General features: G+C 42.2%; 1 protein-coding gene across 1 annotated transcript in view; it reads left to right on the top strand.

Annotated features, from left to right (window-relative positions):
- The window catches only part of C8A (complement C8 alpha chain), a 62983-nt gene that overhangs the window by 20054 nt on the left and 25558 nt on the right, over positions 1–17371 (top strand). Inside the window, exons 3-7 of the mRNA XM_045895414.2 lie at positions 1291–1435; positions 2416–2563; positions 6478–6667; positions 8960–9160; positions 11049–11289. Coding sequence (XP_045751370.2) covers positions 1291–1435; positions 2416–2563; positions 6478–6667; positions 8960–9160; positions 11049–11289 — 925 coding nt within the window. The remainder of the gene's footprint in view (positions 1–1290; positions 1436–2415; positions 2564–6477; positions 6668–8959; positions 9161–11048; positions 11290–17371) is intronic.

The raw sequence follows: 17371 nt of genomic DNA, 5'->3' as shown, positions 1-17371 counted from the left end.
GAGAATTAGGCTAAGAACTCATTTTCCTTATTGCTCAAACCATTGCTTGCCTACTTCATTATGAACAATCTTAAAGGAGGAGATTGTGGGCTGATCCAAGGCAAGAGGCACCAGAAAATATGGCGCTGCAAATTCCCTTCTTGGACACTCTGCGTGGAGCTCTCCATACATTTCCTATTATTATCTGTTTTATCTCCTCAAGTAGACTCTAAGCTAACTGAAGGTGGGAATAGAACCTCATATTTCTCCGAATAGCTTAGTGTTCAGCTTCTTCCTTCTACACTAGTGCCCGAAGCTGTATACCATATAGAAAGCAGTATCATGAAACCATAGAGCTCCCAGACTGGTATACATTTTTATTCCTTCTGTCCTTCTTTGAACAAGTATTTGTTCATGTGCAGTCAAAGCTGGACCCAGGGACTCAGACGATGTCTCTATCTCTTGGATGGACTCTTCCTACATAGTAGGCTAGATGACCACTTGATGCCCACAGTTCCCAGCAACTTCAGCAGAAAAAATTGTCTTTTCCAATAGTTCTGAAAGAAAATCTTCAGAGAGAATAATGATTGCCCTAAGGTTGAGTCACGAACCAATCCCTAAACCAATCATTGCAACTTGGCAGATAGGGTGCCCTGGTTGGCCCGGCCTAGCTCATATCCACAAATTCCCACGACTTAGGGGGTGAGATCATCCCCACCTAAACCATATGAGATATGTCTCAAGGAAAGAAAGGATGCCATGACCAGAAGAAATGGTACAGAGGGAAAGCAAAAAACATCTTATAAAAGGGCCTCCTGCATAGACCATAGATCAAGTGTCACATGTATGAAGCCAAATAAGACATGTCATCCTTTCGCCACTCCTCCCCCTATATGCAAACTGTCCTTAGACTAGTGAGAAAGGTAAATAAATAAGTAGACCAGGGATCACAACCTTATATGACAAGTGAGAGGAGAGAAGGAGGCACAGGGAACTCTAGAATATGTAGAGGAGGTGCATTATGAATCATGAAAGATGAACAGGTACTAACTGGTTGAAGGTGGGGGGGAGAAGGTCCTTCAAGCAAGGTCTTTCATTTGATCTTTGGAGGCCCTATTCAATATTCCTGCTGGTGATTGTGCCACCTCTGGCTGAACACCACCATTTAGGAACACTTACCCCTCAAAAGACAGTTTTTTAGGCAGCTCTCAATCATTAGACAGTTAGTCCTTATGTTGAGCTGAGACCTGCCTGCATAAAACTTGTTTGATTGATAGACAATGAATGTGTCTGGTTCAAAATCCGATTTAGTACCGATACCGGAGCCTCCTGCAGCCAAACAAGTTTGGGGGAACCATGTGCAGTGGCGATGTCTGGGATCAAGCCAGCTGTCACAGTCCCACACCTTGTCTAAGGCAAGCACAGTGTGGACAGGATTTCCAGTGTAAGGAGACAGGTGAGTAGCATTCCAGAGGGATAACAGCTGCACCCTGGAGACTGAATGTGCAAAACAGTCACCCAGGAGCTGGTTAAAGCGCTGTCTCCTCAGCCCTTCCCCAGAAGTTGTCCTTCTGTAGGTTTGGGATGGGGCTCAGGAGCCTGCATTTTAAGCCAACCCAGTAGCCCAAGTAATTTTGATGTGAGTTTGTAGGAATATCTGTTAATTCGTTTAGAAAAGGTCCAGTTCACTCATTCATCCATTCACTGAATAAACACTGGCTGGGCATGTATGTGCTACCTGCTGAGCAGTGTGATACCTGCTGGGGACCCCGAGATGAAAAGATAAAGTGCCTGACCTCAAGGTACTCCTTGTCTCTTTGGCAGAGAGACCTACGAGGAGTCGGTGGCAATACCGTGGGACAGCCAGTGTAATGGGCATAGATAGGCCCATGGTCCAATGGCCCTCTCTGGCAGGGGATGCCCAAATTTGTGCTGGGGAGTCAGAACAGGTTTGAAGATGGCACTTGAGTGGAGACTTAGGAAGTAGCAATGAATTTGCTAGGAGAAAGGATGTGCAAACACACACAGGGATTTAAGGGCTGGCAATAGGTGTTGGGAAGAGAGGCAGGGGATGGGTCCAGTAGAGTACTGGAGACCAGACTGTGGCATTTGGAAGAATGGGAATGGGAGCCACAGAACAATGTAGGGCAAGGGGATGATGTGGCCAAGCTGACATTTAGAAAGATCACAGGAGCTGCCACGTGGAGGAATTTTAGAGGGGAGCCTACTGCAGGGCCTGAGCTGGGGGTGGGGCTCCAGGTGGGAGACAGAAAGGCTGGAAGGAGGGCAGAGGCAGTGAGGATGGAGAGATGATCATGGAGAGGGGTGAGGGGCTGTTTCAGAAGTGGGATGGATTGGGCGACTCTGGATGCAGGTCACGGGGAGAGGGTGGAGTCTGGGAGGCTCTGGAAGCATCCACAGCTCCTCCTCTCTCAGATCGCTGCCTGAAACACCACCTTGTGTGTAACGGAGATAAGGATTGTCTTGATGGCTCTGACGAGGATGACTGTGAAGATGTCAGGGTCCCTGAAGATGACTGCAGCCAATATGACCCCATTCCAGGGTCAGAGAATGCAGCCTTGGGGTGAGTCCTGCCCTCGGGCTGTTTGGGAGCAGGGAATGGTTGCTCTTCAATCACGAGTATTATTTTGAGGACAGAAGAGGGTCTTTGTGCAGTGCGTCCAGTGAGGCAGCTCTCACTGTCCCCCTGAGGTGGCATATTGGTCCACTCAGGCTACTATGACAAAATGCCACACACTGGGTGGCTTATAAGCAACAGAAATTTATTTCTCATAGTTCTAGAGGCTGGAAGTCTGAGGTCAAGGTGTTGGTGGGGTTGGCTTCTTCTGAGGCCATTCTCCTTGGCTTGTCAATGGCCTTGCTTCTCTGTATGTCTGGGTCCTATTCGCTTTTCGTTTTTTAAAGATTTTATTTATTTGAGAGGGAGAGAGCAAGAGAGAGCAGGGGGAGGAGCAGAGGGGGAGAGAGAGAGAGAATCTCAAGCATATTCCTCTCTGAGCACGGAGCCCTTGTGTGGGGCTCCTTCTCATGACCCTGAAATCATGACCTGAGCTGAAATCAAGAGTCAGATGCTTAACTGACTGAGCCACCCAAGCGCCCTTCTCCTTCTCCTCCTCTTCCTTCAAGATTGATTTATTTTAGAGAGAGAGAGCGTGGGGGGATGCTTAACCAAATAAACCACCCAAGTGCCCCTGCTCCTCCTCCTCTTCTTCTTCTTAAGATTTATTTATTTTAGAGAGAGAGAGAGTGTGTGCGAGCACGGATAGGGCAGAAGAAGATGGAGAATCCTTAAGCAGACTCCCTGTTGAGGGTGGAGCCCAACATGGGGGCTCAATCCCAGGACCCCGAGATCATGACCTCAACCAAAATCCAGAGTCAGCTGCTTAACTCACTGAGCCACCCAGGCACCCCTAATCTCTTCTTATGAGGACACCAGTCATATTGGGTTAGGGCCCACTCTAATGGCCCCATTTTAACTCAATTACCTACATAAAGATCCTCTCACCAAAAAACAGTCAAATTCTGAGGTTTTGGGGTCCAGGACTTTAACATCTAAATGTTTATTTAGGGGGACACAATTCAGCCCCTAATACTAATAAAAGGGGATTTTTTTGACTTTGAAAGTGACTGTGGGATAAACAGAGTAGAAGCATGAAATAGTGAGGTGTTAACTTGAGAAAAAGAATTCCCTCCTTACTGGCAAAAAGACCGTAGACCATGACCTTGCTCTCATGTGATTCAAAGGAGCATTTAAATATACTTCCTGAGTGTGCTTTGCCCAAACTGGACAGCAGGTTGGCCCCACCTCCACTCCCAATAGCTGACACTTTGACGGTTTTTCATTCTGCTTAAGATCTCAGAAGTCTTTTTCCTGGTGTCTTTTTTTTTTTTTTTTAATTTAAGCATGTTCCAGTTTTTAAATTTTTATTTATTGCTATAGAAGTAATACCTGTTTGAGGCAAAAACCAAAAGTCTTCCTTCGCCCTCCCCAACCTGCACTCTACCCAGTCACCCCCTCTCATTTCCCTCTCTGGAACTGATCCCTGTCAACAGTTTGGTGTAGGACTTTCAGATCATGTAAACAATGCACTGACAATATACATCATATGGAAGATATGCCTATATGTATTGTGCAGGATAGACGTAAGTATATTTTACATAAATGTGATTGTATCTAACTTGCTTTTTTTTTTCTTAATAATATATTTTGAAGATTTCCCCCCACATTTTCTATTATTTTTCTAAGCAACATGGTGTTCTATAACAGGGGTCAGCAAACTATGGCCTAAAGGTCAAATTCAGTCTGTTGCCTGTTTTTGTCATTAAAGTTTTATTGAGATGCAGCTTTCACCCTGCAGTGATGGGAGTTGAGTATTTGCAACAAAGACCTATGGCCTGTAAAGCCTAACATATTTAATATCTGGCCCTTTATAAAAAAAAGTTGCTGATTCTTCTCCCATAGTATAACTACATGAAAATTTATTTGACTACTTCCTATTGAAAGATAGATGTTCCCATTTTTTTCCTCTTATAAACAATGCTACAATGAACATCCTTGCGCATTATCTTTGTACATGTGAGTATTTCTGCATAGATTTCCAAAAAGTGGAATTTCTCTATATCTTTTCATTTTCACTGGGCCTTCTGCAATCAGCTTTTCTAAAGATACACAGGCTTAGTAACCTTTTATGCTTAGAGGTTATAGTATAATCTTAGGACTAATTATTCCTTTGAGTTTTTGTCTGGCCCACCAGAGAGCCTATATTTATAAGCCAAAGGCAGAAACATGTTCAACGGGCAAAAAGACAGAAAGGTAAGGGGCAAAATAAAGGGAAGGAACCCAGATTTTAGTGTAAAAAATTTAGCTGTGACTATAGGCAAATTACCTAATTTTTCTGAGCTTCAATTTCTGCATTTGCAAAATTGTCATGAGGTTGAAAGTTAATGTATGCTAAATGTCTGGTAGAGTGTGTATTCGATTCACCATAGCTATTACTACATCACTTCCATTAATATGAAGAAAGAGACGGAGAGAAGAGGTGAAGAAGGAAGGTAACATACCTTGAATTTCTACTATGTGCCAGGTACTCTATAATTATCCATTTATTCCTTCAAGGCAGGTTTTAGTCATAGTTAACCCCATGCTCATCTTCTGCCTTTGTGCCTTTTCATGGAGGGAATGAGCAAATATGACAAATGCTATGCCAAAGGTAATCACTGAATGCCATGTGAATACAGAGGAAGGAACAACTATCTGTCCAGGATAATCAAAGAAGGTTAGATAGAGGGGGCAATGTTTGAGTTGGGTTTTAAAGGCTGAATAGGAGTTTGAGAGGCAGAGACAAGCAATCATTTTCTTATCTATACCATAAGTCCCTTTGATTGTTAGTCCTTGGATCTCTTAGCCAAGTCAAAATGCTTTTGTTTAGTTAACCTTCTCTTTTTTAGAAAATTAAAGCTATATTTCACCTGTGTAACACTGTTTGTGCCTAAATATGGTTCAACCATCTATAACCTAAAATGCAGCTCCTGGGCAGATGGATGAGAAATGCCCCAGAGCAGGAAGCAAGGGAAAGTATTTCTGGAAGGGTACTGGGCTAGGGGAGAGGAAGTATCATTTTTGGAGTGCCCAATATGTGCTACAACTTTACTTCCATTTTACTTTAATACTCTCATTTAGATGTCGCAAAAACCATGAGAAGTAGTTTTATTATGTCCATTCTTCAAATGAGGAAAACAAGCTTCAGAACGCATCTAGAATATGTCCAGATTCACACAGCTAGTACATGACAGAGCTAGAAATTAAACAGGCGTCTCCATGATTTCCAAATTGCACCCTCTGACATTCCATGCCTCCTTGGAGATAATGGCCTTTCTGAGGATTAGAGTCTCAACTTAGCACTGAGAGTCAATATGTCAAATCTATTTTTTACCCACAGAGCCTTTTTCTGAAACAGTACAAACAAAAACAACAACAGTAATGTTTATTCAGTACTTAATATATGCTAAGTACTTTCTGGTTCCTTTCCATGTTGTAAGGCATTTAGCTCTCTGAGGGCAGTAGTATTAACTGCTTTTTACAAATGACTAAACTGAGGCACAGAGAGGTGAAATGATTTGCCCAAGGTCACACAGCTAGGTGTGGCAGAGCTGGGAAATGGGCTCTGTGCTTGGAGTTTTGATAATTGTGCATATTCCTTTGTAATTCACACAACAAATTTTTAGGAGTGCCTTCTCTATGGAAGCACTGTTCTAGGTGCTGATGGAGCTGTCAAAGGGAACCTGGGGGCCTGGCTGAGCCCACTCAGGTTTCCAGTGTTACCCAAAGCGGAGTTTAAGGTACTTTGAGGAACCCTAGGGGTTCACAGAACACAGTTCTAGAAGCTGCTGCTCGGCCCAGCAATAACATCTTCCAGAGGATGCTACTTTTGCCTTTCCAGTGCTCTCTCCCAGAAGGTGCCTGCCTTTTTGATTTAGGTACAATATCCTGACCCAGGAAGAAACTCAGAGTGTGTACGATGCCAGGTATTATGGGGGCCAATGTGAGACAGTATACAATGGGGAATGGAGGGAGCTTCGCTATGACCCCACCTGTGAGCATCTCTACTACGGAGAGGATGAGAAGTACTTCCGGAAACCCTACAACTTCCTCAAGTACCACTTTGAGGTAAGTCTGCACAGGGCGCTCATAGGCCACTGTAGGGTGGGGGCGGGGAGAGAGAGAGTTCTGTTCCTGGAGATGGACTCCTAGCTTTGGAAGATTCTATTTCCTGTAGGGCTTGCTGGTGGCTGAAGATCCCTTTACATCTGCCCCTACACATGCTTGGTGCTGAAGGGCACTGACAGGCAAGGGCAGGGCCAACGAGAGGCAGAACAGAAGTGTGACCATCCACCTGCCACATCTTGGCTCCATTCCATAATCAATGAAAACAGATTTGAGGTCCAGTTCTCTGGGCTGCTAGTCAGAAGACCTAGTTCAAGTCATGCTCTGTTAGACTGTAAGTATTTGAGACCTTGAGCAGCTCCCTGCCCCTCCCTGGGCCCAGCTTCCCAGCATGTAAATTGGGGGTTAGGAGAGGAAGTAGCTGGGCAGTTTTCTGAGCCCAAGGCGCCTGTTTCACCAAGAGCAGCTGCCTACTGATCATCTCCTTTCTTGCTTTGTTTCAAAGTTCCCGTATAGTTAGCGCAGTGTTATATTAGTTTCTGGTGTACAAAAACACCCCCACACATCACCCTGTGCTCATCGGAAGTGTACTCTTAATTCTCTTCACCTGTTTCACCCATCCTCCCCCCGCCCCCACCTCCCCTCTGGCAACCACCTGCTTGTTCTCTGTATTTAAGAATCTTTTTTGGTTTGTCTCTTTCTTCCTCTGTGCATTTGTTTTGTTTCTTAAGTTCCACATTATGAGCGAAATCACATGGTGTTTGTCTTTTTTCTGATAACTTTCCTTATTTGTCTTTTCTCTGATAACTTTCCTATCTTGGTTTTCCATATGGGATTTTGTTTACAGAAAGGCTTCTGCTGTTGAGAAGCGCTTGCAAAATGCTGTGGATCCCTAAATTCTCTCCATCTCTAAAATTCTGTGCTCTCCTGGGCACTCAGAGCCCCCCCATGGCTCATGGCCAGTTCCAGAGCCTACTCCCGACCACTCCTTTCTGTAACCCTCCCCCACTCTGGGTGAGATGTCCACACTGACAGCTTCACCGGATGCTCACCGTGCACCAGATCACATACTTCCACACAAATCTTCTCATTTAATCCTCACAACAAGACAATGAGGTAGATATTATCACTGCCCCATTTTAGATAGGAAAAAGACCGAGAGACTCAGAGGGATAAAGTGTCAGGCCCAAAGGTCTACTGCAGTAGGTGGCAGAGACAAGATTCAAACCCAGATCTAGCTCAACGGAGCCCCGGCTCTCTGTCATTTAGAAGGGAAGACAAATTATACACATTATATCCATATAGTCATATGCATTCTATCTTTACAGAGAGATGGTAGGATCCAAGGATTCTGAACAATTATTAGTCACATCCCCCCTCCCTCAACTTTCTCAAGAGAAAAATACTGACAGTAGGACAAGGCCAGGCTTATGGTTTCTGCCCTCTCCCCCCCAGCTTCCACCTCTACTATCAGCCTCTGGTAAGCCGAGCTGGAAGACAAAGATGACACCGTTTCCCTAACCCTGAGGATGGTCTGGCGCTTACGTGTCCAGCAAGACAGACTAGGCTATACTGTGACAACAAAGGATTCTGAAATCTCAGTGCTTTAAAGCAACAATGCCCTATGCTATGCATCCATCCCAAGGTGGAAGGAGCACTCATCATCACAGACACTCGGGACCCAAACGAATGGAGGCTCCATCTCAACACATGCTCTCGTGATTGCCGAGCGAACCACTCATGTGCTCTTAAGCCTTGTTCTCTCAGCTCAGACCAGGCACAAGACCATGCCTCCATTCAAGCTGGCAGAGACACGCAACCCTACCATGTGCCTGGAATGAAATAACCTTGCATTTGTGGGCAGCACGAGAGCATACCTCTGCCTAGAGCTCCCACCACTCGTTCGGCTTCCTTGCCCCTTTCCTCCCAGATCCACACCCAGACGTGGCTTTCTGGATGTCTCCATTGCAGAGACAGGTGACCTTCTCTCCAGGAAAGCTAAGTCAGCTGGAAAAAAAATCCGTACTCGGAACAATACAGCATTTTATCAGAATCATGAGTGTGTGTATTTAAATAAATATTTTAACACTGCCACTAAGCAACAAATAAACTAACTGCTATATTTTCGGTATTTTAGTGAGTGAGCATCAATCTGATGCCTGGAGTAGCCTTTTAAAATAATTATTGATAAGAATCTGCTTTGTGATATTTTACAGAGCAAAGATTTAAATATTAAGCACAAATTGGAATATAACTCTATGTGCACAAAGCTAACATCTGTTTGCTTCTTTTCAGGCCCTGGCAGATACTAGACTCTCCTCAGAGTTGTACGATGATGTACATGACCTTCTTTCTAAAGTAAAAAATGACAAGTCTGTGTCAGCCGGAGTAACTGTTGGTGTGGGCCCTGTAAGCAGCCCTGTAACACTGGATGTGGGTGTATCCGGGTCACGAGACTCTTCGTTCTTGAATGAGTTAAACAAGTATAATCAGAAGGTATTAAACATAATGCCTGTGTCAAACAGTATTCCATAATCTTAAACTGAACATGCATTACCTTAATTGCATTAAAAAGTACAGTAGTAATTGAACCTGCATTTGCTTGTGTAATTGGAAATGTCTGATCAGTGGTAATCATGTTTGTTTTTCTTACTACGCTTTTGCACACAGAATCATCACAAAGGGAATAAAACTGAATGATAAGAATAGAACTCTTATCGCCTCATCCCACTCTTTTTCATGGTTACCTGGAGCAAACAGGGAAATACTTAGAATAGTAATGTCTTAAAGAGAAAGCCAGGCCCTGTAAACTAGGTTGGGAAGAATTCGAAAGCGAGCCTTGCTTTTCGGAATAGATTGGAGGACTGGTGTGCTCTGTCAATCATTCATTGATTCATCAAACATTCACCACTAACTTCCTATTAACCTGAGCAACCAGGCAATGCTCCTTTGAGGAAGGGACATCCACCTAAACTGGGGTCTAAAGACTAGTACAGGTTGTCCCGATGAAGGGAGGTGGGAGTCAGCCAAGGGTATTCTGGGCCTGGGAAACAGCAGTATGTAAAGTCCTGGGGATGACAGATGGCCTCACACTAATGTGGGATTGCAAGGACTTCAACCAGCTGACGCACAGGGTGGGAAGGGAACATAGGGAGTGATGAGGATGGAGAAATCGTCAGGGGCCAGAAATATTTACTGAATTGATTCAAAGTTTACCAAAATGCCTCAACAATATTGATGCCAGCACTGTGGGTTTAGCTGGGGCCCAAAAAATTATTCTGGATGATGAAAATACAGTTATGAAAATTAACTTATTCAACAAATACAAATTTCCATTCTGGAGCTTTGCCACAAGTTAGCTATTGCTCTAAAGGGAAAGAATTGTTCTGAGATCTGGCTATTACATGGTCATGTGGACTTTTCTCAAAGCAGATGGTCTTTTCAAAATTTCACTATCACTTTGGATCAAGGTTTACTTGGAAGTAATGCCCATACACAATCCTCTTCCTCTTAATTTTTTTTTTTTTTTTTGAGAGGGAGAGCACAAGAGAGCCTGAGCAAGGAAGGGGCAGAGGGAGAGAGAGAGAATCCTAAGTGGGCTCCATGTCCAGCATGGAGCCCGATGTGGGGCTCGATCTCACAACCTTGAGACCATGACCTGAGCCAAAACCAAGAGTTGGATGCTTAACAGACTAAGCCACCCAGGCACCCCAATCCCATTCTTCTTGAGCCAATCCAAAATTATCCCAGTTTTGTCTCTTTTTTTATTATCTCAGGAGCTTGCTTTTCTTTATTCCTTAATAGTACAAGATTACCACTAGAACGTAAGCTCCATGATGGCAGGGGCCTATCTCATTCAAGATTACGTCCTCTGCTCCTGGCATAATGCAAGTGACTACAGGCTCTTACAGATACAGTTCAGTAAGTTACATCAATAGGTAAGGTCAGCACTTCATGTCATCAAAGACATTCTTAAGCATAATTGTGAGTGGATATGGAATACTTGTGCAGGAAGTTGCATCATGCAGTGTTGTAATTAGAGCAGAGTAATTAGTGCAGGTGACAATGGACTGGGGGCAGAACAGAGTGAGCAACATCATGAAGCACATTGCAGGAACCAACCCAGATGAGAGTGGAGGAGAAGAGGACCTGAACAGGGGCAGTGGGAACAGAGAGGCAGGCATGAGAGAAGCAGCCAGGCACACACTGGTGTTTCATATATGCCTGTAAAATAGAATAATACTAACGTATTTATGCTCATGTGTTTACATGTAAATATATATTTCCCACAGCTACTAAATGCTACCTTTCGCATTATGTCATGTAGTAACATGTGCACTCTGTTTCTTCTCGTCCCTTATTCCATGGTGGTGGTTGCTGGCAGAAATATAATTTCCTGAGAATTTTCACAAAGGTGCAGACTGCTCATTTTAAGATGAGAAGGGACAATATTGTGCTGGATGAAGGCATGCTGCAAACATTAATGGAGCTCCCAGAGCAGTACAATTACGGCATGTATGCCAAGTTCATCAATAACTATGGCACTCATTACATAACGTCTGGATCAATGGGTGGCGTTTATGAATATATCCTGGTGCTTGACAGAGAAAAAATGGAATCACTTGGTAAGTAGGACAGAAGCTTTACATACACAGTGGCCAATGCATATGCCAGGATGTGGTTTGCAGTTTTCTGAGCACTAACTATGAGCCATGTGTGATCTCATGGGGGACAACCGTGTAAGGTAACATACCTAATACTTGTGTAGGAGGTTGCATAGGGCAGTGCTGTAATTAGAGCAGGGAGACATGTGGAGGTGATAATGGACTGGGGGTGGAACAGGGGGAGGAGCACCAAGAAGTATGTTGTAGTAAGCACTGCAGTTCAGAGTATTATTATTTACAGGGAACTGAGGTCCAGAAGGGTGAAATGACGTGCTAGGAAGCATCACAAACAGGATTTAAACTCAGGCTTGTCTGGCTGCCCCAAACTATGTTTTCTATTACACTATAGTTACCTCTTTGATAATAAACAATATTTGGGATTTTGTTATTTAAAATGTTAAAACTTATAAATATAGATTCTTAGTTAATGGAACTGCCATATAATCAGTCCGTGATGCTAGAAACCTGCAGTCATCCAAGATTCCTCCTCCTTTACTCTGTAGATCTCAAAGAACCGTCAGTTCTGGCTCTGGAACAGCCCTCACTCCACCCCTCTCCTCCACCTTCACTCCCACAGTGGTAGGCTGTGCAGGAGTGGGTTCCCACCTGTCACTTATCACTGCATTGGCTCCAAAATCTAGGGGAAGGCTCACCTCTGCAATCCATTCTCAACAACTGCTCCCAGAATGATCTTTCTGCTTTACTGATACAGCGATATCACTTCTTTGTCTAAAATCCTGAATGGTTAAACTCCTTAGCATGGCATCAAGAGCCTTCATGGTCTCACTCAGAATGGTTAGAACAGTGATTCTCGAAGTGTGGATTTTAACTGCAGCATCCGCATCACCTGGGAACCTGTTAGAAATGTAAATTCTCAGGATCCCATCCCAAACCTACTAAATCAGAAACTGGTAAGATGACCCAGTGGTCTGTGTTTTGATCAGTCCTCCAGGTGATTCTGATGCTCACTACAGTTTGAGAATGACTGACCTAGTCAATGAGTGAGTAGAAGGCTGAGAAATCTATCCCTACTTCAAAGCTAAATTAAAATTCCCAGTTTCAAGAAGTTTCCCTGACTGCACCAGCCCATGCTGTCCGTTTCTTTCCTTCAGCACATTCATGTAAATTCCACACTCTTTAATCTTCAAAAGATTATTTTCCAAATTGTAATATTTTTCTCATCTAGATAGCAAGATCTTTGAAAGCAAGAATTATGTCGGACACTTCTTTATCTCTTTAGCACTCAGCACAGCATTAAGGAAGTAGTGAATGTATAAAACAAGACATGGAGTTTGAAAGGGGGCATTAATTTAGATTCCTGATTAGGGTCATTCATTAACTCATCCATCTATCCATGTATTCATTCTTTTATAATTCAAATATCTCTTGACTCTCTATTATGTATTTGTGCTAGAGATACAATGGTGAGCAAATCTAAATATGGTCTCCACCCTCCTGCAGCAGAGTACTTCCTTCCTAATAGCAGGTCTTAAAATCAATGTACGGATCACAAACAACATCTTAACAGCAACAACAAAGGAGAGACTAGAGAATATCATAGGGGATTACAGGTAGTGAATATAAGTTATTGCTTCAAGAAATTTTTTCCAGTTATACACGTATGGAGTCATGATACAAAACAAACAGTTTATGATAGGTCAATATAAAAAAGGAGTTTGAAAAACTTAATTCAAGTGGCTTTTAAAAGAATCATTCAAAAATGTAAGGGAGGAAACATGGTTATTAACATTTGTTGAGGACCTACTAGGTTCCAGGTGCTGTTGCACACATTCTCATTTTGTTTTCTTGACAACACTTGGAGGTTGGTATTATCCCAGTTTTAGCCCATAAATGCTGAGGCTCCTCAGGGAGGTTAATTACTTTGCCCAGAGCTGCAGGAAGCTGGCGTCAGAGCCCTGGACCTATGGTCTTTCCACCATGTGGTCCTGGGTAGAGCCTTTCATTTGGGCTCTGTCTTTGATGTTGGATTACTAATTAATTGTCTGGGGTGTCTCATGGCCCCTCCTCTTTAAAATCTGTGAGGCAGAAATGGGCTTCCAATGTGGTTAATATTCAAAAGGAGCCCACCAACAAATTGTCCCAGGGATAATTACCTCAGCTCTGTTTATAGAAAACCATATGTCGATAATAGCACAATTTGCTATTTGTGAAGAGCTGATTTTCTATAAATCCGGAAAGTTAGTGTTGCTTTTCTATAAATATGGAAATGTGCTAATCATCACCTCATCTGCTGGAGACCGCTAATAAATCAGAATTCCATTTACATATTAACCTACAAAGAACAGAAATATCTACCTTCTTTCCCTTTGACAAATAGAATCATGCACACCCTTCTCTCCATATTTGATATTTGTCTAGTTTCTTCTTTGTCTCTGTCATCCTCCATCTCTCTCTTTCTCTTTGGATGCCTTTCTTTCTCTCTCTCTCTCTCTCTTTCCTCTTTGTTACGGTCTTTTTCTGTGTATCTTTGATCCATATCAAATAATAATATTTATTCTATAAAATGCTTGTTCCTAAGAAACACCCCGTGTGGTGTATGTTCATGTCCTCAAAGAGACGAGCTTGGTATAGAACGATTTAAGTGAACACACTGGCTGGTTTGCTCTGGAGGAATCTTTTGTCCTTGGGTTTGCCTCAGATCCTCTCTGGGTTCACCCCAGAGGATGCACGAGGCTGTTTTCTTCTCATGTATCCTTTAGATAAAATGCTTCTCCCTCAAAGGCAGCATGAAACCATGCAGCAAAAATAAAAGGATGTCTTACAGTTTTCAGTGTAAGGTCTTATAAAAGTCTCTGAAATGGTAGGACATTGATGAAAGAAATTGAAGAAGATACAAATAAATGGAAAGATATTCTGTGCTCACGGATTGGAAGAATACTGTTAAAATGTCCATACTACCTACAGATATAATGCAATCCCTATCAAAATTCCAATGACATATTTTTCAGAGAACTAGAACAAATGATTCTAAAAATTGTGCAGAACCACAGAAGACCTCGAATAGTCAAAACATTCTTGAGAAAGAACAACAAAGCTGGAGACATCACACTCCCTGGTTTCAAACTATATTACAAAGCTATAGTAATCAAAACAGTATGGTATTGGCATAAAAACAGATACACTGATCAATGGAACAGAATAGAAAGCCCAGAAATAAACCCACACATGTATGGACAATTAATTTACAGCAGAGAGGCAAGAATAACCAATGGAGAAAGAAAATTCTCTTTAATAAACGCTGTTGGGAAAACCAGACCACTGTTTTATACTATATACAAAAATCAATTCAAATGGTTTAAAGACTTGAATGTAAGACCTGAACCATAAGACTCCTAGAAGAAAACATAGGCAGGAAGCAATTGGTCTTGGCAATTTTTTTGGACCTGCCTCCAAAGGCAAGGGAAACAAATACAAAAATAAACAAATGGGACTCGGCCCAACTATAAAGCTTCAGCTCAGTGAAGAAATCATCGACAAAATGAAAAGGTAACCCACTAAATAGGAGAAAATATTTGCAAATGATATGTCTGATAAGGGGTTCATACCCAAAGTATATAAAAAACTGATACCACTTAAGAACAAGAAAATAAAAAATCTAATTAAAAAGTGGGCAGAAAATCTGAAGACATTTTTCTAGAGAAGATGTAGAGATGACCAACAGGCACATGAAAAGATGCCTGACATCACTAATTATTAGGGAAATGCAATCAAACCCACAATGAGATATCACCTTACAGCTGTCAGAATGGCTATTATCAAAAAGACATAGGGGTGCCTCTATCTTTTTTAGTTAGTATTTTCATTTTCTTTGTATAGATACTGAGTTGTGGAATTGCTGGATCATGTGGTATAACTCTATTTTTTGAGGAACCTCCATACTGTTTTTGCCTATTTGCCTTTTTTTGGTGAGAACATTTAAGTTTTATTCTTTTAGCAAGTTTCAATTATATGATACAGTGTTATCAACTACAATCCCCATGTTATACATCAGAACTTATTCATCTTATAACTAAAATCTGTACCCTTTCAAAAACTTCTCCCTATTTCTCCCACCCTCAGCTCTGGTAATCACTTTTCTGCTCTCAGTTTCTATGATATTGATTTTTTTTTTTTTTTGGCTCCACCATGCAGTATTTGTCTATGTCTGCCTTCTTTCTTTCTTTTTTTAAAAGATTTTATTTATTTATTTGATAGAGATAGCGAGAGCAGGAACACAAGCAAGGGGGGTGGGAGAGGGAGAAGCAGGCTTCCAGCCGAGCAGGGAACCCGATGCCGGGCTCGATCCCAGGACTCTGGGATCATGACCTGAGCTGAAGGCAGACGGTTAACGACTGAACCACCCAGGTACCCCTGTCTGCCTTATTTCACTTATCATAATGTCTTCCAGGTTCATCTATGTTGTCACAAATGACAGGATCTCCTTCTTTTTAAAGGCTGGGTAATATTCCATTGGATATCTGTACCACATTTTCTTTATCCATTCATCTGTTGACTTACATTGTTTCCATATTTTGGCTAATCTGAATAATGCTGCTGTGAACATGGGAGTATAGATGTATTTTCTAGATAATGATTTCATTTCCTTTGCATGTATTCACAAAAGTCGGATTGCTGGATATATAGGTAGTTCTATTTTTAATTTCTTGCGGCGCCTCCATTCTGTTTTCCATGGTGGCTGTACGAGTTTACATTCCCACCAACAGCACACAGGGTTCCCTTTATTCCACACCCTCACCTGCATTTGTGATCACTTATCTTTTGATAATAGATATCCTAACAGGTGTGAAGTGATATCTCACTGTGGTTTTGATTTGCATTTCCCTGATGATGAGTGATGTTGAGCATCTTTTCATGCCTTTGGCTGTTTTATGTATCTTCTTACTTAATCTTCCAAAGATCTCTGCAAGAGGAGAGGTTTCCTTACTTCTACAGATGAAGGAAATGAGGCTATAAACCTCTATCATTAGTAAATGAAAAAATACATGAGTTATTTTGAGCTATAGTCCAGGCTTCTTTCCCTTTTATCCCAGCTGCCTTTGTCCAGACTCACAATCTGGGAATAATTCTGACTTCCTCCCTCTCTCCTCATATGTCTCATTACGTCCTCAGTACCTACCCTCCGGGCCTTCCGCTTCAGTCCCTTGACTGTTGCTCACCAGGTTATGCTGTGTTTTCTCTGCCAGTTCCCTCCACCCATGTTGACATGTAAAATGAGAAAAGTATCAGAAGTTAGTGGATATTCCATAAATATCTTTGGGACAAAGATGGTAGTGGTCTGCTCTGGACTCCTGTTTTGTGGTTAATGGAGATAGGTTCTAATACATCTCTTTCAGCTTCTGTGCCCTTTGTCTTTCAAAACATAACAGGAAATAGAGTGTCCCATCAGCATCTAAGAATCTAGGTAAATCTGATTGATACCTTTATCAGGGATGCTATAATGGAAACCGTGCATGGAATAGAAAGTAAACAAATGGTCCTCAAGACTCTAAAGGTTCATGATTATATGGATTTTGGCCATTTGAAAGAACTCTGCAAAGACCTTGTGGAAAGTGACATCTATTGATGCTTTGCCTGTGAAGGAGACCAGCAGCACTGTCTGGCCCCATGAAAGCCAGCAGGCAGTGTGGTAGTAAAAATATTTTTTCCAACAGAGATATCTTTGCTTTTCATGTAGGCACTGCCATCTGAAAGCTAATACTTTATGTCTCTGAATCTCAGTTTTCCCATCACTAATATATGGGCAATAAACTACTTTTTTAAAAATTTTATTTTATTATGTTAATCACCATACATTACATCATTAGTTTTTGATGTAGTGTTCCATGATACATTGTTTGCGTGTAACAGTAAAACACCGTCCAAACAGTAGTTACTATTATAGATTCCAGTTGTAGGTGGGGTCAGTAGGCCATAAAGTCATGTGATCAAGGACTATAGAAGGAAAACATATGCTAGTGTCATGGTAACAAGGAACCTAAACTTGGGAGTCAGACACATGTGGGTGTGCATCTTGGTTCCACCA

This window comes from Mirounga angustirostris, unplaced genomic scaffold (genome assembly GCF_029215605.1).
Source record: "Mirounga angustirostris isolate CCGP_5_RB_7025 unplaced genomic scaffold, mMirAng1.0.hap1 SCAF_4, whole genome shotgun sequence".
Taxonomy (NCBI): Eukaryota; Metazoa; Chordata; class Mammalia; order Carnivora; family Phocidae; genus Mirounga; species Mirounga angustirostris.
Note: the sequence above shows the minus strand (reverse complement) of the source record. Positions and strands in the feature narration are given on the sequence as shown.